This window comes from Salvelinus namaycush, chromosome 32 (genome assembly GCF_016432855.1).
Source record: "Salvelinus namaycush isolate Seneca chromosome 32, SaNama_1.0, whole genome shotgun sequence".
NCBI classification, from domain to species: domain Eukaryota; kingdom Metazoa; phylum Chordata; class Actinopteri; order Salmoniformes; family Salmonidae; genus Salvelinus; species Salvelinus namaycush.
Window position 1 is genome coordinate 1819470 of NC_052338.1, and position 25331 is coordinate 1844800.

The 25331-nt window shown below is 44.8% G+C and overlaps 1 protein-coding gene and 1 long non-coding RNA gene across 3 annotated transcripts; one reads left to right on the forward strand and one right to left on the reverse strand.

The window, feature by feature from the left end:
* Nucleotides 1–1877: 1877 nt before the first annotated feature.
* Nucleotides 1878–21818, reverse strand: LOC120027267 (pygopus homolog 2-like). Of its 2 annotated transcripts, none has more exons than XM_038972184.1 (3): nt 21612–21818; nt 4844–4893; nt 1878–4568 (listed from the first exon to the last, which is right to left on the reverse strand). In XM_038972184.1, the coding sequence occupies exons 2-3, from the start codon at nt 4883–4885 to the stop codon at nt 2961–2963; spliced, it is 1650 nt and encodes a 549-aa protein (XP_038828112.1). In that variant the 5' UTR covers nt 4886–4893; nt 21612–21818; the 3' UTR covers nt 1878–2960. The 2 variants fall into 2 exon arrangements, with proteins under 2 accessions (XP_038828112.1, XP_038828111.1); XM_038972183.1 differs by having other exon boundaries at nt 20879–21818.
* LOC120027269 lies at nt 11867–13090 on the forward strand. Its single transcript, XR_005473274.1, has 4 exons — nt 11867–11964; nt 12073–12177; nt 12313–12695; nt 12798–13090. It is a non-coding gene; the product is annotated as an uncharacterized LOC120027269 (long non-coding RNA).
* Nucleotides 21819–25331: the final 3513 nt, after the last annotated feature.

The following is a 25331-nucleotide window of genomic DNA, read 5'->3' on the forward strand; positions in this document are numbered from 1 at the left end:
AGACCACAGTCCTTGGTCGTGGGCCGCGTTGGCGGCACTGTATTATCCTCAAAGCGGGCAGAGGTGTTTAGATTGTCTGGAAGCAAGACTCCGGTGTCCGTGATGTGGCTGGTTTTCCTTTTGTAGTCCGTGATGAGCCGTTGAATTGCGAGTCCACTGTCTCTATACTGACATTTCGCTTGTTTGATTGCCTTGCAGAGGGAATAACTACATTGTTTGTATTAGGCCATATCCCCAGTCACCTCTCCATGGTTAAATGCGGTGGTTCGCGCTTTCAGTTCTGCGTGAATGCCGCCATCTATCCACGGTTTCTGGTTAGGGTAGGTTAATAGTCACAATAGGTACATCTCCTATACACTTCCTTATAAACTCACTCACCGAATCGGCGTAGACGTCTATATTATTCTGAAGCTACCCGGAACATGTCCCAGTCCGCATGATAAAAACAATCTTGAAGCGTGGATTCCGATTGGACAGACCAGCGTTGAATAGTCCTCGTCACGGGTACATCCTGTTTGAGTTTCTGCCTATAGGAAGGGAGGAGCAAAATAGAGTCGTGGTCAGATTTGCCGAAAGGAGGGCGGGGGAGGTCCTTGTATGCATCGCGGAATTTAGAGTAGCGGTGATCCAGTGTTTTTCCAGCGCGAGTGCTACAGTCGTTATGCTGATACAATATATGTAGCCCTGTTCTCAAATTTGCTTTGTTAATATCCCCAGCTACAATAAATGCAGCCTCTGGATATATGGTTTCCAGTTTGCATAAAGTCCAGTGAAGTTCATTGAGGGCCGTCGTGGTATCTGCTTGAAGGGGGATATACACGGCTATGACAATAACCGAGGAGAATTCCCTTGGGAGATTATACGGTCGGCATTTGATTGTGAGGAACTCTAGGTCAGGTGAACAAAAGGACTCAAGTTCCTGTATGTTGTTACAATTACACTATGAGTCGTTAATGATGAAACACACACCCATGCCCTTCTTCCCGGAGAGATGTTTATACCTGTCGGCGCGACGCACAAAGAATCCAGGTGGCTGTACCGACTCTGACAGCATATCCCGAGAGAGCCATGTTTCTGTGAAACAGAGTTTGTTACAATCCCTGATGTCTCTGGAAAGCAACCCTTGCCCTAATTTCGTCTACCTTGTTATCTAGACTGGACATTAGCAAGTAATATACTCGGAAGTGGTGGGTGGTGTGCGCTCCTCTGAAGTCTGACCAGAAGACCGCTCAGTCTTCCTCTTCTCCGGTGGCAGGTAGCCTAGTGGTTAGAGCATTGGGCCAGTAACTGAAGGGTTGCTAGATCGAATCCCCGAGCTAACAAGGTAAAAATCTGTCGTTCTGCCACTGAACAAGGCAGTTAACCCACTGTTCCTAGGCCGAATTTGTTCTTAACTGACTTGCCTAGTTAAATAAAGGTACTTAAAAAAAATCTCTGGAATCAGTTCAAATGCCCTGGGTGGTTCGGACAAAGGATCTGCTTCGGGAAAATCATAGTGCTTTTAAGTTGACGTCGCTCTGATATCCAATAGTTCTTCCTGGCTGTATGTAATAACGCTTAAGATTTTCTGGGCTAACAATGTAAGAAACAACTCTGGTACTGTCGTTAGACAATTTGAACAAACTAGACTAGGATAGCACCATATCTGTTTTAGTGGGTTTAGCATATCCCCATGTTTAACGCAACAAAAGCCACACATTTTTTTGTTGTTGAAGAGGACGAGTACAAAACCAATTACATTTACTACTTCAGAGTTTAGTGCCTTCCCCCAACCTGTGTGGGCTGCTGGTCAGTCCCTCAGGTTCCTGCCAGAGGGCGCCAGAGTAGAGCACATTATTACACAGCACATATCAGTACAAAGGGAACAGTTGAGAAAGGCAAATTGAACAGATTTTTTATTTTTAAGAAAAATTAGAAACACCTGCCATGACAGTAATATGAAAACTGATATTTTTTGCGCCGTTATTTGGTCTACTTTGAGGCCTCTAGCAGAGACCAAATTACAAATAAAAACAGATCGGACAAAGTTACTGCATTGGTTCACATGCAACCCCAAAGACTTGTACACACATCGGATATGACCATGTCGTTACTACTTGTAGCTATGCCAACACCATCCAAACAGCACTGATATCACAACTTCCGTGTCCAGTGAAAAAAATATATAAAAAAATGGTTGATTCAATGTATTAAAAAAAAGAGTCCATTGATGGAACCTAGACATAATATAGTTATTTTTTTTCGTTCATTGGTTGATTCTCCTGCATTCCAAGATCGACAGAGGCCGTGTTTTGGGCAAATGTTCAGGCTGTATATCTACACTTTTCTGTGGCGCCATTCATTCGCTCTCTGGAGGTGTCGGAGGGAGGACAGTCTAGTACATTGAGGGGCAGTTTGGATCACCTTTGGATTCATCTGCTCTGGGTCAGAACCAGGGGTGTGTGTGTTTGCGTGTGGTGACCACGCTCTCATCAGGTGTCAGTCAGTCAGTGTGTCAGTGCGAGGGGCCCTTGCCGGTCAGTCACAAAGTATGAGGTAGTGTGTTGGTGTCAGTGCTTTGCTGGTTGGTAGGCCGGATGTCTGGGGGGGTTCATGTGGAGTGGACATTTGTCATGTAGGGGGAAATCAGTTGTTCAGGCCAAAAGAGTCACTAAAAGTGCTTCATGTAAGTGTGTGTTTATGTATGTAATAAAGAGATGTAATCAGGCATTGTAAAAAGCTTGTCAGATAAGGTTGGGTGAGTAGCTGGCGGGTAGACAAGGGCTGGGTTTCCCAAAAGCATTGTAGCACTTATATCATCTTTCGTCCATTGAGTTTCAATGGAATTAAGATGATCTTAGTGCTACGATTCTTTTGGGAAACCCAGCCCAAAGCCATTCCAAGAGAGATCAGAGCAGTCAATGCCTCTTCCCCTGCACCCCTTCCTCCCTCCCAGTCTATTCTCCGCCGCCTTCCATTCCTCAGCCCTCGTTGGCAGCCACCAGCTGGCCCAAGCCCTGGCGGACATACACAGCTTGGATCTCCTTGGTCTTGAGGCAGAAGTCGCAGGCCCAGACAGCAGAGCTCTCTCGGGTCAGCAGACCGTAGGCTGGCTCCGTCAGGCCCGTGCAGTCACGGTGGAACCAGCGCTGGCACGACGCCTCACACAAGATCGCATCCTGGTCGTCGTGCACCTCCGACAGGCAGAAGCCGCAGGGGAACACCATGCCCGGGCCGCCCAGCTTCCCTGGACCGGAGCCTGGGCCAGTGGAGGGGTTAGCGGGGCCGGGGGGCAGCGGAGACTGGGTGTTGGGGGTGGAGTTGGAAGGGGGGTTGGGGTTGCTGCCGGGGGTGTTAACCCCACTGCTGTTGTTGGTCATGTTGTTCTGGGCAGAGTTGGGGGGAGCGTTTGGCATGGAGCCTCCACCAGGAGCGTTGTTCTGCTGGTTGTAAAGGGTGGAGCCAAGGGAAGAATTTGGTGGAGTTGACTGCTGTTGGGACGGGTTATTGGAGGAGGGGGCGTTGGCAGAGTTGGGCCCCTGCAGCTGATTGGGTGGCGGCTGCAGGGGCTGGGAGCCGTTGAGGGGGCCGGTGGGGGAGGAGTTGGGGTTGGACTGGGGCGGTGCTGAGGGGGGCTGGCCGGGTGTGTTGGGCTGCTGGTCAGGGAAGCCTCCTCCAGGCTGGGGAGGGCCAGAGTTGGGAGGCCCGGGGGGAGTGTTGTTGGGACCCGGTGGACCAGAGGTGTTTAAGTTAGGCTGCTGCTGCGGAGGCCCAGACTGGGGCCCACCTCCGCCAAAGTTCTTCCCCTCATCGTTCCCTGGGCCCGGGGGGCTGAGGCCTGGGTATGGCCCATCCTGTGAGGGAGGGAACTGTCCTTGAGGGGGTAAACCTGGAATCCCTCCCATGTTTCCTCCTGGGCCAACGCCCATGCCCCCCATCATGTTCATCCCACCAGGCATGCCCCCCATGGGGTTCATGGGGCCATGGGGGGGTCCCCTGGGGCCTCCGCCACCGGGCAAAGGGGGGCTGTTGAAGGGGTGCCCACCCTGTCCGTGCTGCTGCGGGGGCATCCCAAACCGAGGGTGTGGTGGCCCTCCTCCAGGACCCCCCATACCACCAGGGGACAGCATAGGGTTGAACCCCGGTCCCGGGTGCATGGGCGGACTGAAATTGGGGGGCATGTTAAATTGCGAAGGACCCCCGGGTCCCGGGAAACCTCCTCCGCCACCTCCACCCCCAAAGCCAGGCATCCCCCCAAAGCCCAGCTGGTGGTGCGGTCCTGCGTTGGGTGGTCCTGGGCCAAAGGGCGGTCTCCGTCCTGGTCCTCCAGGGCCTCCCCCGGGGCCCCCCATGAAGCCCATGCCCCCGGGGCCTATCCTGCCTCCACCCCCATATAGAACCCCTCCTCCACCTGCCCCGGGGCTCGGGAGAAAGGGACCCCCTCCTGGAACTCCAGCCCCACCAGGTCGGGACGGCAGCGACGGGGGGCAAAAGTCATCATCAAAAGGGTTGGAGGCAACCAGGTGATCCACCATGGGGGTAGGAGGGGGCGCAAACTCAGAGAGGTGGGAGAACGCGCCACCGGCCCCCTGAAACACACGATGAGGAGATAATGGATTTTTGAGTATAGAATGATTGAACTAGTGAAACCACTGATCGATGTAACAAGTCGTCATGTTACAATGTTACAACGTAAAATGTTAACTTGAGGTGTTTAGACCATGCTTAAAATGTGCAACCATCATAACAAGACCAGTAAAAGGACAAGTGAACACACAAGTAAAACTTTCTCGCAGAAGAGGCCACCAGTCAAACACGTCGAAATGTTTACATTATGGAGGAATGTGTTGAAGGCAGTAGTTACCTGAGCGTTGGATTTTCTCTTCCTCTTCTCTGGACTCTTCATCTGTCCACCTAAAGAGGGGAAGAGGGAGAGGAGAAGAGGAGAGACATGAGACATTCTAGCCTTATCTTTCCAGTTTACAGATGAACATACATTATCTATTTTTATACCAACACCTGTAACCCACGTAGCTCATGCTAATACTTCTACTGTACATTGCATTTTAGTTACTGTTTATACACGCCGCATATTTACAGTGCATTCAAAGTATTCAGACCCCTTGAACGTTTCCACATCGTTTCAGCCCTATCCTAAAATGAACGATTTAAATTATTATAACTGGAGAGTTTTTCAGGATAAAAAAATAAACACAATGGAGCTAAGCACAGGCAAAATCATAGAGGAAAACATGGTTCAGTCTTCTTTCCACCAGACACTGGGAGATGAATTTACTATTCAGCAGGACAATAACCTCAAAACCAAATCTATACTGGAGTTGCTTACCAAGAAGAGTGTTCCTGAGTGGCAGAGTTACAGTTTGGACTTAAATCTACTTGAAAATATATGACAATTTGACGGAGCTTGAATAATTTTAAATAATTTTGGGCAAATGGTGCACAACCCAGGTGTGGAATACTCCTAGAGCCCTCAAAACTCAACTCTGGACCTCAAAGCCAGTTCCACTGCATTTTTTTTATTGTTCCCCTCTAATCAGGGACTGATTTAGGCCTGGGACACCAGGTGCGTGCAATTAATTATCAGGTAGAACAGAAAACCAGCAGGCTCCGGACCTCTTAGGGTAAGAGTTGAGTACCCCTGTCTAAAGACTTACCCAGAAAGACTCAAAGCTGTAATTGCTGCCAAAGATGCTTCTACAAAGTATTCACTCAGGGGTGTGAATACTTATGTAAATTATATATTTCAGCATTTCATTTTCAAATCAGGCTGTAACAAAATGTGGACTAAGTCAAAGGGTATGAATACTTTCTGAAGGCACTGTATTTACTGCTGTACTTACCATACTTAGTATCTCAAATTAATATATATTTGTGTACATACATAAAGATTGCATTTGGATTACTGTTATAGTGCTATTTGGGTTAGATTGGTTCCAACATTTTATTTTATTTGTATTCGTGATTGATATTTTACTGCATTGTTAGGAGCTAATAACATAAGCATTTCGCTGCACCCGCGACACCCATTCATAGATGCTAACTACTTTAGCATCTATTGATGATAGTATCATCTCAACGGGGGAGTTTGGTTGAGAGCCCCGACGCTTGCTCTAAGAATTATCTATATGGCGCCTCACCTTGAGCCCAGATAAAACACTGCAGGTTTCTACTAGTGCTTCCCTCTCATTTTCAGTTTGTTTCGTGCATTATTGCACACACCCGGTTCGAATTTTTGGAATACGAATTGCTGGGTACTCTCCATCCACCCGACCTCTCCAAATTCCCTGAAAACGGCAGAACAATGGATTATCTTACTCGGCGAGGCGCCGAGCTGCTTGGGAGTCCTACCGATGAGCAGGAAGCAAAGATGCTGACGGGGAGGCAGACGTAGCGGGGTCTTAGTGAGATTAAGATGCGAGGCGATCCGTACTCCATTACCGAGCATGCTACTCACCAATGTTCAATCATTAATGAACAAACTTGAACTCAGAGCGAGGATCTCCTTCCAGAAGGGACATCAGATCCTGCAACATACTCTGTTTTTCTGAGACTTTTCTCCGACATCCAATGAATATACATACAACCAGCAGGTTTTACAGTTTGAGTGAAAGATGTCGAGATCTCTGGCAAGAGGAAGGGTGGTGGGCTCTGCTTTGTAACCAACACATGGTGCGACAGGGGAAACGTACAGAAACTTGCAAGCTTCTGCTCCCCCGATATGGAATACTTGGTAATCAAATGTCGCCCATTTTACCGAGAGAGTTCTCCGGGATTATCGTCATGGCTGTGTACATCCCGCCCCAAGCAGACACCAAAAAGGCTATCAAAGATCTCATTGGACCCTGAACAAACTGGAGACCGCATTCCCAGACGCAGCATTCATTGTTGCGGGGTACTTTCAAAAGTAATTTGAGAAGCGTACTACCAAATTATTACCAACACATTGACTGTCTACCTCATGTAAATTCTACTTAACCACTGCTACTTGCCTTTTCCACATGGATATGGCCCTCTCCGTCCTCCTTTCGCCTACAAACAAAGACTCAAGAGGGAAGTTCCGGAGGTCAGATCCAACCATCAGAATTCACACTCCACTGTTTTGATGAAGTGGACTGTAATTAGTTCCGGGTCGCCTCTGGAGATAACGTTAACGAAAACGCAGACTTAGTAACCGGATTTATAAAAAAAATGAATAGATGACGTAATACCGATAGTAGCTTTCAAAACTTACCCGAATCAAAAACCTTGGATGGATAGCAGCTTTGTATGTTGCTTATAAACAGGGCAAGGTGACCGGGGACAATAGTTTAGTTAAAAAGTCCAAATATGATCGATCAGATCAATCAAGATGGCGAAACAAGTATAGGGACAAAGTGGAGGGACAAATCAGCGAGTCGGAGACAAGTTGTATGTGGCAGGGGCTCGAAATGATCACGGATTACAAAAAGCCAGCCACATCAGTCATCAACGCCACCCTACCGGATGAGCTAAACACCTTTTTCTCAAGGATTCAAGTACAAATGAACCTGAGCTGTCATTGAGAGCCCCCAATGACAAAGTGGGCTACACAGTCACAGTCTCCACTGAGGACGTACACTACATGACCAAATGTACGTGGGCACCTGCTCAATGAACATCTTATTCCAAAATCATTGGCATTAATATGGAGTTGGTCCACCCTTTGCTGCTATTACAGCCTCCATTCTTCTGGGAAGGCTTTCCACTAGATATTGGAACATTTCTGCAGGGACTTGCTTCCATTCAGCCACAAGAGCATTAGTGAGGTCGGGCGATTAGGCCTGGCTTGCAGTCGGCATTCCAATTCATCCCAAAGGCGTTTGATGGGGTTAAGGACTGGCCTGTACAGAGCCCTGACAAGTTCTTCCACACCGATCTTGACAAACCATTTCTGTATGGACCTCGCTTTGTGCACGGAATCCTCTAGAATGTCATTGTATGCTGTAGCGTTAAGATTTCCCTTCCCTGGAACTTAGAGGCCAAGCCCGAACCATGCAAAACAGCCCCAGACCATTATTCTGGGGCTGTTTTGCCTCCGGAGAACGAGTTTTCACTGCTACTGAGTCCAATGGCGACGAACCTTACACCAGCCGACGCTTGGCATTGCGCATGGTGATCTTAGGCTTGTGTGCGTCTGCTCTGCCATGGAAATCCATTTCATGAAGCTCCAGACGAACCGTTCTTGTGCTGACGTTGCTTCCAGGGGCAGTTTGGAACTCAGTAGTGAGTGTTGCAACCAAGGACAGACGATTTATTGCACTACACGCTTTAGCGGTCCCGTTTGGTGAGCTTGTGTGGCTTCCACTTCGCAGCTGAGCCGTTGTTGCTCCTAGATGTTTCCACTTCACAATAACAGCTCTTACAGTTGACCGGGGCAACTCTAGCAGGGCAGAACTTTACGAACTGACTTGTTGGAAATGTGGCATCCTATGACGGTGCCATGTTGAAAGTCATTACAGCCAATGTTTGTTTATGGAGATTGTATACCTGTGTGCTCGATTTTATACACGTCAGCAATGGGTGTGGCTAAAATAGCTGAATCCACAAAAAGGGGTGTCCACATTATTTTTTTGAGCAGTGTACAAAAGTAAGGGAACACTAAAATAACACATCCTAGATCTGAATGAATGACATATTCTTATTAAATACTTTTTTCTTTACATAGTTGAATGTGCTGACAACAAAATCACACAAATTATCAATGGAAATCAAATTTATCAACCCATGGAGGTCTGGATTTGGAGTCACACTCAAAATTAAAGTGGAAAACCACACTACAGGCTGATCCAACTTTGATGTAATGTCCTTAAAACAAGTCAAAATGAGGCTCAGTAGTGTGTGTGGCCTCCACGTGCCTGTATGACCTCCCTACAACGCCTGGGCATGCTCCTGATGAGGTGGCGGATGGTCTCCTGAGGGATCTCCTCCCAGACCTGGACTAAAGCATCCGCCAACTCCTGGATAGTCTGTGGTGCAACGTGGCGTTGGTGGATGGAGCGAGACATGATGTCCCAGATGTGCTCAATTGGATTCAGGTCTGGGGAACGGGCGGGCCAGTCCATAGCATCAATGCCTTCCTCTTGCAGGAACTGCTGACACACTCCAGCCACATGAGGTCTAGCATTGTCTTGCATTAGGAGGAACCCAGGGCCAACCGCACCAGCATATGGTCTCACAAGGGGTCTGAGGATCTCATCTCGGTACCTAATGGCAGTCAGGCTACCTCTGGCAAGCACATGGAGGGCTGTGCGGCCCCCCAAAGAAATGCCACCCCACACCATGACTGACCCACCGCCAAACCGGTCATGCTGGAGGATGTTGCAGGCAGCAGAACGTTCTCCACGGTGTCTCCAGACTCTGTCACATAAGCTCAGTGTGAACCTGCTTTCATCTGTGAAGAGCACAGGGCGCCAGTGGCGAATTTGCCAATCTTGGTGTTCTCTGGCAAATGCCAAACGTCCTGCACGGTGTTGGGCTGTAAGCACAACCCCCACCTGTGGACGTCGGGCCCTCATACCACCCTCATGGAGTCTGTTTCTGACCGTTTGAGCAGACACATGCACATTTGTGGCCTGCTGGAGGTCATTTTGCAGGGCTCTGGCAGTGCTCCTCCTGCTCCTCCTTGCACAAAGGCGGAGGTAGCGGTCCTGCTGCTGGGTTGTTGCCCTCCTACGGCCTCCTCCACGTCTCCTGATGTACTGGCCTGTCTCCTGGTAGCGCCTCCATGCTCTGGACACTACGCTGACAGACACAGCAAACCTTCTTGCCACAGCTTGCATTGATGTGCCATCCTGGATGAGCTGCACTACCTGAGCCACTTGTGTGGGTTGTAGACTCCGTCTCATGCTACCACTAGAGTGAAAGCACCGCCAGCATTCAAAAGTGACCAAAACATCAGCCAGGAAGCATAGGAACTGAGAAGTGGTCTGTGGTCACCACCTGCAGAACCACTCATTTATTGGGGGTGTCTTGCTAATTGCCTATAATTTCCACCTGTTGTCTATTCCCTTGGCACAACAGCATGTGAAATTTAGTGTCAATCAGTGTTGCTTCCTAAGTGGACAGTTTGATTTCACAGAAGTGTGATTGACTTGGAGTTACATTGTGTTGTTTAAGTGTTCCCTTTATTTTTTTTAGCAGTGTATATATAGTGTACTTAAGTCATTAAAAACGGGTTAACCCTCGCAAGGCTGCCAGCCCAGACAGCATCCCTAGCCGTGCCCTCAGAGCATGTGTAGACCAGCTGGCTGTTGTGTTCTCAAACATTTTCTATCTCTCCCTAACTCAGTGCCACTATAGCCACCTGCTTCAAGATGTCCACTATCATCCCCGTGCCCAAGAAAGGGAAAGTTACTGAACTGAATGACTACTAACCAGTAGCACTCATTTCCGTCATCATGAAGTGCTTCGAGAGGCTAGTCAAAGACCATATCACCTCCTCCCTCCCCGACACACTTGACCCTCTCCAATTTGCCTACCGCCCTGACAGATCCACGGACCACGTATTTGCCATTGAACTGCCCTTACCCACCTGGATAAAAGGAATGCATATGTGAGGATGCTATTCATTGACTACAGCTCGTCCTTCAACACCATAGTGCCCAATAAGCACATGACAAAGCTCTGAACTCCTCCCTATGCAACTGGGTCCTGGACTTCCTGACAGGCCGCCCCCAGGTGGTGAATGTAGGAAACATTACCTACTCGACACAAATTCTCAACATGGGGTGCCTGTCATGCCAAATAGTGTCCCCCTGCCAATAAAGTATAACAGACCTGATATGAGAGGCGAAACCCAGAGGACAACTATCAATTAAAAAAAAAGAAAATTCAATGGCTATCACTTTTATTATAAGGCGAAGTCCTCCCAGATTGCAGTTTCTAGGGCTTCCACTAGATGTCAACAGTCTTTAGAAAGAGTTTCAGGCTGGTTTTTGAAAAAATGACCCAGAAATTGTAGTTTTTCTAGGTGGCTCCCATTTTGGCTGTAGTCTTTCCAAGCGCGTGGAAGAGAGCGCGTTCTTTGGTATTTTTCTCCGGTAAAGACAATAACGAGTCTCCGTCTTAAATTTGATCATTTATTTACGTATTAGGGTACCTAAGGTTTGATTATAAACGGTGTTTGACTTGTTTGGAAAAGTTTATTAGTAATGTTTGGGATTCATTTTGTATGCATTTTGATGGAGGGAAACTGGGTGGATTATTGACTGAAGCGCGCCAGCTAAACTGAGTTTTTAGGGATATAAAGGACATTATCGAACAAAAGGACCATTTGTGATGTAACTGGGACCTTTTAGAGTGCCAACAGAAGATCAAAAGGTAAGGCTTTTATTATATCGCTATTTCTGACTTTTGTGTCGCACCTGCCTGGTTGAAATATATTTAATGGTGCGCTGTCCTCAGATAATCACATGGTTTGCTTTCGCCGTAAAGCCTTTTTGAAATCTGACACAGCGGCTGGATTATCATTCTATTATATCTAAAATATTATAATTTCAATGAATGTCATATCAGAGAGCACACAATGTTTCAATTTGTCACTTTTTGCTTAAAGTTCATTACCCTGTCTAGCCTGCCAGATGTTTGAGAGGGTTAGCCTATGGCACCGGAGTTGAAGCCCATCAAAATTGTTTCACCATGGCACATGATCTGTAAGTGTCTCAATTCAAATTTTGTCCTGATAAGTTGTTTTGTAATGGTTTCTTTATTTGACCACAGCAGAGTTTAATATTATAGAACGTGTGTGTGTCAGTATCCTTACAAATATGAAAATCTGCATACTATATGACACAGATACAGGTAAGAATATAGTAATCTTCTCCCTAACACTTTAAATTGTTAGAAGTGGAACTCATCGGACCTGTCACGAAATCCAGGAATGTCAACAGCTGGTGTCTGACAGCGACCGATCACTTTACCAAGTGGATGGAGGCAAAACCCATTAAGGTCAGTAAAGGAAGAGTATGTGCTTATCTCTAAATTCCCCTCTGTAACCAATTAAAAAGGGTGCTTGGAACCAAAAATTGATTTTCGCTTTGTATGATACCCATCAAGGACAAGACTGGCGAGGCCACCTCCAAGGCATTGGTGGACATCTTCAACACCCACGGTTCTCCTGAGGTAATTTTGAGTGACCGAGGTCATGAACGCTGGAACAAGGTACGGATGTTATAGGTTATATTCTGCCACCAATGGTTTGTTTGATTTTTTACCATTTGTTTTCCCATGGTACATAAGACATATTTCAAGATCTTACATTTTCACTAGATATCGCTTTCGTACCCCCTCCTCCAGGTTTGGTGAATGGGACAACCAGACCCTCAAGAATGCCATGGGCAAGTCCCTTGATTGGTACCAGGAAAGGTGGGAGAACAACCTGAAGGTAATTCTCTTTGCACACAACAGCAGCATCCAGGCCTCCACCGAGTACGGACGGGAGCCGCAGCTGTTGACTGAGGTAAACAATGAAATTGTATATACAAGTATTGCATATACTGTAGTCTTTCAAATTTGTGATTGATTTTGTGTTGTTGTTTGTCTATTGCCGTTTATGTATAATGTACTTTCAGATCACTGAAACCCCACCTGATGTGGTGGAAGTTGTCAAACCAGATCAGAACTCCTTCGAGGACCACCTTCAGGCATGGACTGAGAAGGATGTGGAGGTTTTTGACCAGGTAAAACTGATTGTCCGCTGTTAATTTATTTTCTGGCCCCCCAAGAGATATTTAAGAAATGTATTTGTAATACAATTGCATTTATTCCTGTTATCAATCAAGGTGAGACTGAACATCGACAAGGCGCAGGAGAAGCAGAAGGAGAGCTACCGGAGCAGAATCAAGAAGGTGACCAAGAGCTACAATCTCCGGGTGAATTACTTGGTTTGGAAGAAGGACGAAAGGAAGGCGAAGGAAGGACGAAAGGAAGTGCGTTCCTGGTGTAACTCGGACAGTTGTTGTTGCCATCCTGTACCTGTCCCGCAGGTGAGCTGTTCAGATGTACCAAACCTGTGCAGGTGTTGTTACACGTGGTCTGCTACTGCGAGGACAATCAGCTGTCCGTCCTGTCTTAAGCGTCTCAGTACGGACATTGCAATTTATTGCCCTGGCCACATCTACAGTCCTCATGCCTCCTTGCAGCATGCTTAAGGCACTTTTACGCAGATGAGCAGGGTCCCTTGGGCATCTTTCTTTTGGCGTTTTTCCAGAGTCAGTAGAAAGGCCTCTTTAGTGTCCTAAGTTTTCCTAACTGTGACCTTAATTGCCTACCGTCTGTAAGCTGTTAGTGTCTTAACGACCGTTCCACAGGTGCATGTTCATTAATTGTTTATGGTTCATTGAACAAGCATGGAAAACAGTGTTTAAACCCTTTACACTGAAGATCTGTGAAGTTATTTGGATTTGTACGAATTATCTTTAAGAGACGTGAGTTTAGTACCAGTCAAAAGTTTGGACACCTACTAATTCAAGGGTTTTCTTTATTTTTACTATTTTATACATCGTAAAATAATAGTGAAGACATCAAAACTATAAAATAACACATGGATTCATGTAGTCACCAAAAGTGTTAAACAAATCAAAATATATTTTATATTTAAGATTTTTCAAAGTAGCCATTTTTCAAAGTAGCCACAAAGCTGCCTTGATGACAGCTTTGCACACTCAGCATTTTCTCAACCAGCATTCCCCCACACACCCTCAACAGTTATACTCTGCCTCCACCCCAATGGACATGTATTTGTTCATCACAGCAACAGTTGTATTATATATATAGTGCTATTTCTATTGTTTTTTATTACAATTTCAATTATTAAATTTCACTTAGTCCTGCATGTTGGAGCTCAAAGCCTAAGATTGTCACTGTACCCTGAAATGACACCTGCAACCATGTACATATGAAACACTGAATCTCAACGTGAAAACATTAAACACACATCACTTGTGGTACTGTTTTAGAAACATCAGCGAGAAATGAAAAAGAAATGTAACACCATTTTATAGGGTTAGTGTTCCCACATGGCCATATGGGACCGACCGACTCGATCTTGTAGCAACATTTGAAATAGTTGTTTTATTTTTTACATTGGATAAAAGAGACTCAGAGCTAGAAAATGGTATATCATACAGTACAGTTGAGGAACAATGAAAGTAATTCTGCTTTGAAAGTTGATAAACTTGTAACCTCACTTGAGAAAATGGGTCTTGAATGTTTTGGTACAACTACTCCAGAGTAGGGTTGCAAAGGGTCGGAAACTTTCCGTTGAATTACTATAATTTTCCCGGAAATTTTCCATGTTAAGCTAAGCCCGGGAATTTTGCTTAAATTCATCAAAAAAGTTAGCTTATAAATGTGAACCTTTTTTGTGGGATACACATAAGGGAAATCTAGGTCTGGTGGCATATTTTGGTTAAACTATCCTCAAGTCAATGGAATTGCAACCCTCTGCATGCACAGTGCATTCTTCCATCACATGTGCAGCTGATTCTCAAGAACTTGCGAGACGCTATTGAGCCCACACTACTACACTGTCTGAGCCAAGGACTACATGCTTTCTGGTAAGTTTTGATTACAATACTGGGTGGGGTGGATATATTTTATATGAGGACATACATAATTTTTTGTTAACTAGTAAATAGTAGCCTACAGCAAAGTGTGTTTAAATCATTTCTAACTTGTTAACAATTTCTGCTCGTTAGTTTTTGCTGCCTGCTAACGGAGGAGTGTTAATTCACCTGTTTCCCTACATGTTTCATTTTAAAACATTTATCTTACAAAGGAGTTGTTTAATCTAACTGCTTAACTATTCATCTGTACATGGATTTTTATCGATTTTTTACTCTTTTTTCTCATCTTTAAAACTTCTTAAGACTAGGGGGCGCAGTTTTCGCTTTTGGCTAAAAAGGCGTACCCATTTCATTTGAAACTGCCTATTCCTCAGCCCCCGAAACTAGAATATGCATATAATAGTCAGATTAGGATAGAAAACACTCTGAAGTTTCCAAAACTGTAAAAATTTTGTCTGTGAGTTAAACAGAACTGATATTGCAGGCTAAAACCTGAGGAAAATCCAACCAGGAAGTAAGTGGCCCTTTTTTTGAGACCTCTCTGTTCCCATGCATACCTATTGCCCATTGAAAGGGATATCAACCAGACTTCTTTTTCTATGTCTTCCCTAAGGTGTCAACAGCCTTTAGACATAGTTTCAGGCTTTTATTTTGAAGGATGAGCGTGAACGACCACATTGCGTAAGTGGATAGGTGGGGGCTCTCCGAGTGATTTTTGCGCAAAAGTGAAAGGCAGCCATTGTTTCTCTCGGTCCTAGTGAAAAGCCAACTGTCCCGGTTGATATATTATCGAATAGATATTTGAAAAACACCCTGAAGATGGATTATAAACAACGTTTGACATGTTTCTGTGGACATTATGGATATAATTTGGAATTTTTTCCGGCATTGTCGCGAACGCTCTTTCCGGTGGATTCCTGGGCATAACGCAGCAAACAAACGGAGGTATTTGGATATAAAAATATCTTTATGGAACAAAAGGAACATTTGCTGTCTAACTGGGAGTCTCGTGAGTGAAACCATCCGAAGATCAAAGGTAAACGATTAATTTGATTGCTTTTCTGATTTTCGTGACCAAGTTACCTGACGCTAGGTGTTCTTATTGTTTTGTCGAGCGATCGATAAATTTACACAAATGCAAGTATTGCTTGCGCTGTAAAGCATAATTTCAAAATCTGAGACGACAGATGGATTAACAAAAGGCTAAGCTGTGTTTTGCAATATTGCACTTGTGATTTCATGAAATTATATTTTATTATATACCGTTCGCGCTAGGCTAGGGTTTGCTAGTCAGCGTTTCTGATGACAATTATCCTGGATCCGGGATGGGTGGTTCAGAAAGGTTAAAGGAAAATTCCACAGGCACTATATGATGTGTGGAGACATTTCACTGCAGCTAATGTAGAAGGAAAAGCTGGGTACATTTGCAAATACCGTGCCAAATCATTTGAAGAATCCAACAAAGATGCAGAATCATCTGGCAAAGTGCATAAAGTTCCCTCAGTGCTCACAACAAGCAACCTCTGTCAAAAGTCCCTCTACTTCTATTCGAGGTGAAAATTATGAATCAGACACCTTACAGCAACAGTTCATGGTCCTCCTGGAATCAGAAGTTTGACTCAATGGAGGAATTTAGTCAGAAAAATGCTGATGAATGTCTTGCTCAAACTGTATGCAACATATTCAACCTCTGATGCTCACAGGCAATGTGTATTGGAAGAGATTTCTGAATGTTCTTCGCCCAGCATACACCCCTCCAACCAGACATGCTTTATCTACTCATTTGCTGGATGCAGAGTTCAGAGTTCAAGTGAAGGTCAAACAAATTATAGAGAAAGCAGACTGTATTGCAATCATCTCTGATGGGTGGTCGAATGTTCTTGGGCAAGGAATAATTAAATCTCCACCCCCCAACCAGTACTCTACAAGAGCACAGACACAAGGGACAACAGACACATCAGTCTCTACATTGCAGATGAGCTGAAGGCAGTCATCAATGACCTTGGACCACAGAAGGTATTTGCATTGGTGACAGACAATGCTGCAAACATGAAGGCTGCATGGTCCAAAGTGGAGGAGTCATGCATTGAATCTGCTCCTCAAGGACATCATGGCAATGAAAACAATGGATACACTCTACAAGAGAGCCAGGGAAATGGTTAGGTATCTACCTCACCAAGCAAAGTGAGTAGAATAAGAGCACCACATTGAAGCTGCCCAGCAATACCCGTTGGGGTGGTGTTGTCATCATGTTTGACAGTCTCCTGAAGGTGAAGTAGTCTCCAAGAAAATGGCCATATCACAGTCATGGATGCAAATTTGACGCTTTTTGAGCCTGACAACGAGCCATCCTCAACACGGTTGGAAAGTGACAGTGAAGATGAGGTCTGATGTTCAAGAGGTGGACATTGATGAGGTCCAGGGAGAAGACATGGAAGCCTGAGAGGAAGACAACCAAAGCCTTAGGTTTCTAGACTATCATTTTAGAGATGCGATGGATCATTGGGGATCATTCAATATTCCCTTTCTGTTGTTGTTCAGTGAAATCCTCCCATGTGAAGAGTCAACTCATTTAATTAAAGTTCAATTCGTAACTAAATAGTTTTTTTTAATTTCTATTGGAAGGATTTAATCATTTGCAATTATGTCTACTTATGATAAGGTAAAAGGTTTGTCTCCATATGATATGGTAAATATATCCAATGCAAAAAACATTTACATTTAAATGGTATTAATATTAATTTGCATACATTTCCATTAATTCCCATATATTATCGTTAATTCCCATATATTCCCCATGGAAATATTGCCCAAAATGTGCGACCCTACTCAACAGTCCTTCTTTATCTACACCCATTCAGCATCGTTCACACCATCTAAAGCCTTAGCTCCACCCATCTCTTTAAGGATTCACATGTGAGGCCTTGTACTAAACAACCAAAGATTTCAAGACTAAAGGCTGATTTATACTACGGGTGTGTTTGTAAATTTAATCTGGAGTGTCAGAGTGTCCTCAGAGTGCGCTCTGGGCGTTCATAAACTCAGAGCGTTGTCAGATTGTCCGTTTGTAAACTCAGAGTGTTTTGCTCTTGGAGTGTTGAGTGCACACTGGACGCTCTGGCCGAGGAGTAGGGTTGATCCGAGCTTTCCAACCTAACAGCAGCAGTCAAGCACCCAAGCTAACTGGCTAACGTTGGCTAGCTTGCTAGCTACTTCGAGACACAAATGAGAGAACAGCTCACTGACCATTTTACTCGCCCTAGCAGAGCTGGTTAGGCTGTTTTTATGTTATTCAGAGCATTGGTGACTGCAACTGTGCTGCTGGCAACAATTGAATTATGCTTTTTTGACAACTTTAACTGACACCGGCCATATTCAACGGGTGTTGAGCATTTGTAAATTCGTCAGTTATTCTGCGCTCTGGCACACTGACGAGAGTGCTCTGAATTCGGAGTAGATAGCCAGACCGAATTTACCAGCTACGTCTATCGACAGTTGTCGCAGTGACATCATGAACATTCTATTGAAACGGTTACTTGCATAGTGGAGTCTTGTTTAGACATGTAGCTAGCTAGCTAAACAATTAATCATAATCCCAACGGATAACGTTACGCAAATGGCTCTGAGATACAAATAATAACTACACAGATCATACACCTAACGTTAGCTAGCTAACAGTACACGATCTCGAAAATGAAAACGACTGACAAAATTTGAAACGTGTAATATCTGAAAATGTAGCGAGCTAGACTATCTTACCTGTATACATGGATGGACGCTTCACCCTCTCTGTCATGGATGCCATGGTTTCCCTTAGTTTGAAGATGTTATCTGGAGACAGGTGTTTTATACAACAACCTTCTTTCTGTGTGTTCTCTTTTCGACTCTGTCTGCATATTTGCAATCAAACGCCTGAATTTTCTCCATCTCCTTAGCTATCATACTCTAATTCCACTGATCTCAAAACTCAGTCCTCCAGAAACTGGAGAGCAACACAGTTCTATTACGTGATACATTTAAAAAAAAGCCGCGTTAGAAAGGATTACCTACACATACTGACCAGCTCATGTTATAGACAGAAGCGCGCTACATAGCAGACGAATCCAAACTCATCTCTCCCCATGTCCAGCCCACTGATTATCTCAGCCAATCATGGCTAGTGTAACGGATGTGAAATGGCTAGCTAGTTAGCGGGTACGCGCTAATAGCGTTTCAATCAGTTACGTCACTTGCTCTGAAACCTAGAAGTAGTGTTGCCCCTTGCTCTGCAAGGGCCGCGGCTTTTGTGGAGCGATGGGTAACGATGCTTCGTGGGTGACTGTTGTTGATGTGTGCAGAGGGTCCCTGGTTCGCGCCCGTGTTGGGGCGAGGGGACGCCGTAAAGTTAAACTGTTACACTAGCAGGAAGGTTGCTAGATTTTTCTAAACCAACTAGGCTCGTCATTTAACAATTTGATTCATATTTACAGATGGCATACAAGTGTTAAGGCACATGAAAGTTCCAAGAAGGCATTTCTGCCAAAAAACATTTAGATCAACAACAAAAACATGAAGGGTTCAAATGGCTCTTCTGTTAAGTAGTGACGCGCGACATACACCTAGTTTCCTGAACCGAGTCACATATCTCCATGTTACAGCGCTTGTTTACGGAAGACATAGGCCATCACTTGAGCTAATTAGCCATCTAGCATGCTCCAAACACCCGTGTGTAAGCTAATTGGGGAGGAAGTGCAGATCTGTGCAAAACTGCTACAGTAAGTGTCTTTATTATTTCTCGCTGACATGAAAGATAAATATGTTTAGAAAACGATGACTGACGTCTCTAAAGGTTAAAGGTCATGAACAGTCAAAATTATGTTTTTCATGAAATGTGATGATATTCGGATGAAACCAGATCAAAGTATATGTCTAAAGTATGAAACATGACTTTTGCTTCTACATTGATAAAGTTTTTATCATAAGTTGTTGGTCCCCTCCCACATGGATTCACGGGGCGGGACTATTGAAGGGATAGGGGGATGTCACCCTAACTCTCATTTTAATACACCAATGGTAACATATTCTCTTACCCAATTGAAATAAGTACCACCTTATAACCAACATCGGAGAAGGCGCGTTTGCGGAGGGGCGTGATTTATATAGCTAGATGGCTACTCTACTGGTGCCAAAATTGGGACTGTAGGCTGTCAGCAAATACAATTAAAAGTTTAGACTTCATCTATGGCAAAGATACTTACATGTCTTCCCTTTCATCTGCGTCTGGTGTTAGCTAGTTAGTTCTTGAGACAGCATGGAACAAGAAAGTGGGGGGGGGGGGGGTCAAAACTCTGACAGTTGTCATGTCAACACATCCATCAGTGCTGCTGTGAACTGCATCACAAGAGACATGCCAATCGGGAGATGAATAAATAAATAAAAATTACACCATTGACGAGTTGCTTTGTGTATCACCAAATTTGCTTGAGATGATTTTACTGCAACACTGCATCCAAGTTTCTTGACATAGGCGTTTCAAAGACATGTCAGTAAAGGTGACTAGATGAATATAACCTCCCTGCCTACTCAGCCTGTATTTTCAAACTTCCTGCTAGTAAGCCACGAGAGAAAAAGTCATTTCTAAAATGTTGATAATTCCTACCCCATAAAAATATTATTGGTGATATTTTAGTCACTCAAAAGGCTAGTAGCGAGGGAATCTGGGAATACATGGGAATCTGAATGACTGTATGGGACTTTTAAAAAAACACAGCATCACAATTGGTCCCGTGTGGCTCAGTTGGTAGAGCATGGCACATGCAATGTCAGGGTTGTGGGTTTGATTCCCACGGGGAACCAGTACGAATGAATATGTATGCACTCACAACTCTAAATCACTCTGGACAAGAGCGTCTGCTAAATGACTCAATTGTAGTTTTACATGGAGGCGAATTTAATGGTTGAAAACTCTACATATGGAGACGGATTTTCGAGAGCTACACCCGCTATAATATCTGAACTGTGTATGTACCGATAAACTTAGATTAAATTTGAGTGTTGAACAGCCACAACAAATCACCAAGCAGAGGGACAGGTTTGGTTGATTATGAGACACAGCGGGGAAGAATGGACACATCACGAGAACGTAGAAATTAAATTAATACAAGGCTAATACCAACATGAATAGCAGGTCAGACAAACTACATGACAGAACAACTGTCTACAGTCGTGTAGACACGTGCATTTGCAGCAGTGGTAACTAATGGTTAGTTCTGATCTGAGACAGACGGGGATGGATGAATGAATTATCATATACCTACCTTTGCCTCGCTTTCCTTGGCCTTGTCCCGCCAGTAGCCTCCCCGATTCGGCAGCCATTAATATGACTGTCGGTGCGGTGACATTTCACCGTTCATATCATGTAAGATTTTTTTTTAATGACGAATAGTCTTGATAATTTGGACCTGAGCAATACTCGCAAGTAGAGTCATACACGGTCTTTGGATTTGAGGACGGTTTCTATAGATATATAGGTAGGTAATGTGTATCCCCTTGCAATTCAAAACTCGTTTTACAGCTAGATATCTTGCGCCCAACGCTTTGACTGTCACGGGGTTCGGTGGCCAACAACTGTGGCTAGCCAGGGTTAGTTTCAGCAGCCAGCTTGCACAAGATGAAGAGCCGGGCTGAATGAAACTGTGGCTAATGTTTGCCAGAATGCAAGTTGCATAACACTACCCTCCTCCCTCTAAAAATAATAACTTAGTTACAGATGAGTAAAGTTAGCAATTAAGATAGTTGGCTAGCTAGCTGGATAGCAAAGTTAGCTATCACATTTGGGTAACGTTAGTCGCTAGCTAGTTACTATGTTTGTGATAGATAACATGTAGATTATGATTTATAATAATCAATAATCTACATTCAATTTGGTTAATTGACCAGTTTCGCCTTCATAGCAAGCGGTACAAAATAACCGGTCTCTAGTAAAATGTTAGCTACTTGAGTTAGTTAGCTACGAAAAGCTAGCTAGCATTATTGGGAAGCAAACTATACCCTTTCTCCGGCGTTGCTTGCTCTGCAGTCCGTTAATATGAACATCTCCGGTGTGTCATTGCCGATATACCAGTCCTCACATGGTATATGCTTTATGTTGTGATACAGCTTAAAATAATAATTCATACAAAAACGCAAATTTTGCCATATTAATCACGGCCTACTGTCGCCGCCGGACAAAGAGGGCCAGGCAGGAGACGCGCACCCGGGAACATTACAACTCAGAGGGAAAGTAGGGGTGTCCTAACACGAGATTTCTAAATTAGTCACTCTCTGCATCCAGGTTAATAATAAACGTTATTACACTTAATAATACTTCTAGCTGTAGTTTTACTGCTTCATTTTGTGCAAGAAATGACACACATTGTTTACTTAATTTGTGAATTACCTCATCTTTAACAGCAGGTTATGGAGCAGTCTAGAACGGACCACTTTCAACGATGAATTAAGGATGGACACAAAAGTAATCGCATCCCATGACTTTTTCCTAATTTTGTGTTACAGTTTGAATTTAAAATGGATTAAATTGAGATTTTGTGTCACTGGCCTACACACAATACCCCATAATGTCAAAGTGAAATTAGTTTTTTTGACATGTTTACAAATTAATAAAAAAATATAAAGCTTAAATGTCTTTCTTGAGTCAAGTATTCAACCCCTTTGTTATGGCAAGCCTAAATAAATTCAGGAGTAAAAATGTGCTTAACAAGTGACATAATTAGTTGCATGGACTCCCTCTGTGTGTAATAGTGTTTGAAAAGATAAACATGCTCGACTCCACTTTATATCAACTTAAATCGGGTGCTGTATCCTCATATATAATCCAAAGAACAGAAATAGGACAGCACTCCGGTAAATACATTTAAATTGACATTTCCGCATGAACGTTTCGGGTATTAGCCCTTTTTAAGCGTTTAAGGGCAATGTCAATCAATGTCATAACAACAATACCTCACATTTGGGCATAGTTACAGTCAGTATTAGCCCAATCAAGAGATCCCAGCAGGGGGAGCTGTGGGGGAAACATGAAAATCCAATAAAGATAAACACAAGCATTACAAATACATTATGATGTCATTACCTAAATGCTGTGGGATCGCCCAATTATGCAAATATATTTATAGGGAAATTTGAGTTGGACATTGTGTACGATAATAATCCCTATTCTAAGTTTATCAAATTGTTTATGAGATTTATTGATTACATTTTTTTGATTTGGTCAGGTGATGATCTTGAATCGCAGTAATTCTTTACATAGGCTACATCAAATCAAATTTATTTATATAGCCCTTCTTACATCAGCTGATATCTGAAAGTGCTGTACAGAAACCCAGCCTAAAACCCCAAACAGCAAGCAATGCAGGTGTGTCAGGACCCGGTGTGAGAAACAGTCACTAATAGTCGGCAGAACCCAGAAGATGAGGCAGACACAGCAGTACTAGAGATGGTGGTTTAATAAAGGGAAACATTTTCAGGCAAAAAATATAAATCCACAACGTCAAAAAGTAACGCCAAGAGAAAAAATGAATATCCACCAAGATACAAAGAAAATCCACAAAGTGGTAAGAACAGCAGGGAAAAAACAAACCTCAAAAGAATAATCAAAAACAAACAAGAACAAAACCAGAGTACCTCAGGAAAATCCAACTGGAGAAATACATGTTAACAGCATGGCTGGGGCTGGGTGCTAACATACAAACACAGAGCAAAGAACTGAGGAACACTAAGGGTTTAAATACCTACAAAGAAATAAGGCACAGGTGCAAATAATAATTAGACCAAGGGAAAAACAAAAGGTTCAAAAAAGGCGCAATGGGGGCATCTAGTGACCAAAACAATCCTGGCCAAATCCTGAAAGAATCCCCCTCCTAGGAACGGCTCCTGACGTTCCTACCAGCCTTCTCAGGGTGGAGGGCCCTGAACTGACGAATGAGGTCAGGGTCCAGTATGTCTTTGGCAGGAACCCAGGAGCGCTCCTCGGGACCGTAGCCTTCCCAGTCCACCAGATACTGCCAGGACCGCTGCACCCGGCGGGAATCCAGTATCCGATGGACGGTATAAGCCGACTGGCCTCCGATGACACGGGGCGGAGGGGGAGGTCTGCCTGCCGGGATAAGGGGAGAAAAAACAACAGGTTTTAATAAAGAAATGTGAAACGTGGGATTAATCTTAAGGGATCTGGGTAAGTGCAGGCGAAAAGTAACGGGATTCACTCTCCTGGCAACCTTAAAGGGACCGATGAATTTCTGGGACAGCTTGCGAGACTCCACCCGTAGCGGTAAGTTCTTAGTCGAGAGCCATACTCTCTGGCCGAGGCGTAGGGTAGGCCCGGGACGGCGACGTCTGTTGGCTTGTCGTTGGTACTGCTGTGAGGAACGCAGAAGATTAAGACGGGCCTTCTTCCACGTAAGCCGACAGCGTCTGATGAACCTCAAGGCTGAAGGCACTCTGACTTCTGCCTCCTGGTCCGGGAACAATAGCGGAGCATAGCCAAACTGACACTCGTGCGGGGACATACCAGTGGAGGAGGAGCACAAGGTGTTGTGCGCGTACTCGGCCCAAACAAAGATGGATGACCATGTGGACGGGTTGTTGGAGACCATACATCTGAGGGTGGTTTCCAGCTCTTGATTCATCCTCTCGGTTTGGCCGTTGGACTCCGGATGGTACCCTGAAGAAAGACTGGCAGTGGCCCCTATGAGTTGGCAGAAGGCCTTCCAAAACCTTGAGGCGAACTGGGGACCTCTGTCGGAAACCATATCTTGCGGAATGCCGAAGACTCGGAACACATGGTTAATCACCAACTCAGCCGTTTCCTTGGCAGAAGGTAATTTAGTCAAGGGGACGAACCTGGCCGCCTTGGAAAACCTGTCGATGATGACTAGGATAGTAGTATTACCATGGGACGGAGGAAGGCCAGTAATAAAGTCCAACGAGATATGGGACCAGGGTCGGTGGGGAATAGGTAAAGGGTGAAGGAGTCCTTGAGGGCGGAGGTGAGAAGATTTGCCCTGGCAGCACACGGGACAGGCCTTGACGAAAGTGGCAACGTCTTCTTTTATGGTGGGCCACCAGAACTTACGCTGGATGAACTCCAAGGTACGACCTACGCCCGGGTGACAGGTGAGGCGAGAGGAGTGCCCCCACAGAAGGACCTGGGACCTCGCCGCCTTGGGAACAACCGATTGGCAGGACCTCCTTCAGGACCCGGTTCGATGGCTTGAGCTCGTTTCACGGTATCCTCAACTTGCCACAAGATCGGAGCCACGATCTTAGCGGCAGGAAGGACAGGCATGTCAGTATCTTCTCGAATGGCAGGAGCGTAGACTCGTGACAAGGCGTCCGGTTTGAGATTCTTCGACCCGGGTCTATAGGTGAGGATAAACTGGAATCGATTGAAGAAAAGAGACCATCGAGCTTGTCTGGAGTTCAACCGCTTCGCCTGCTGGATATACTCCAGATTTTTGTGGTCCGTAAGCACTTGAAACGGTTGAGAAGCCCCCTCGAGCCAGTGTCTCCATTCCTTCAATGCCATCTTAACCGCTAGGAGTTCACGATCCCCCACATCGTAGTTCCTCTCGGCCGGGGTAAGCCGGTGAGAGAAGAAGGCGCAAGGGTGAAGCCTCTTGTCTTCACCCCTCTGAGACAGGACAGCTCCAACACCAACCTCTGATGCGTCTACCTCCACCACAAAAGGTTCTTCCGCCATCGGTAGTGTCA

Bases quoted from the DNA above. Each gene is read 5' to 3' on its own strand.
- LOC120027267 (XM_038972183.1), bottom strand. From the start codon at position 20,936: ATGGCTGCCGAATCGGGGAGGCTACTGGCGGGACAAGGCCAAGGAAAG. The intron at 4,894-20,878 runs GTAGGTATATGA...TCCCCTCTTTAG, and splicing joins CCAAGGAAAGCGAGGCAAAG to GTGGACAGATGAAGAGTCCA. The intron at 4,569-4,843 runs GTAACTACTGCC...CGTGTGTTTCAG, and splicing joins AGAGAAAATCCAACGCTCAG to GGGGCCGGTGGCGCGTTCTC.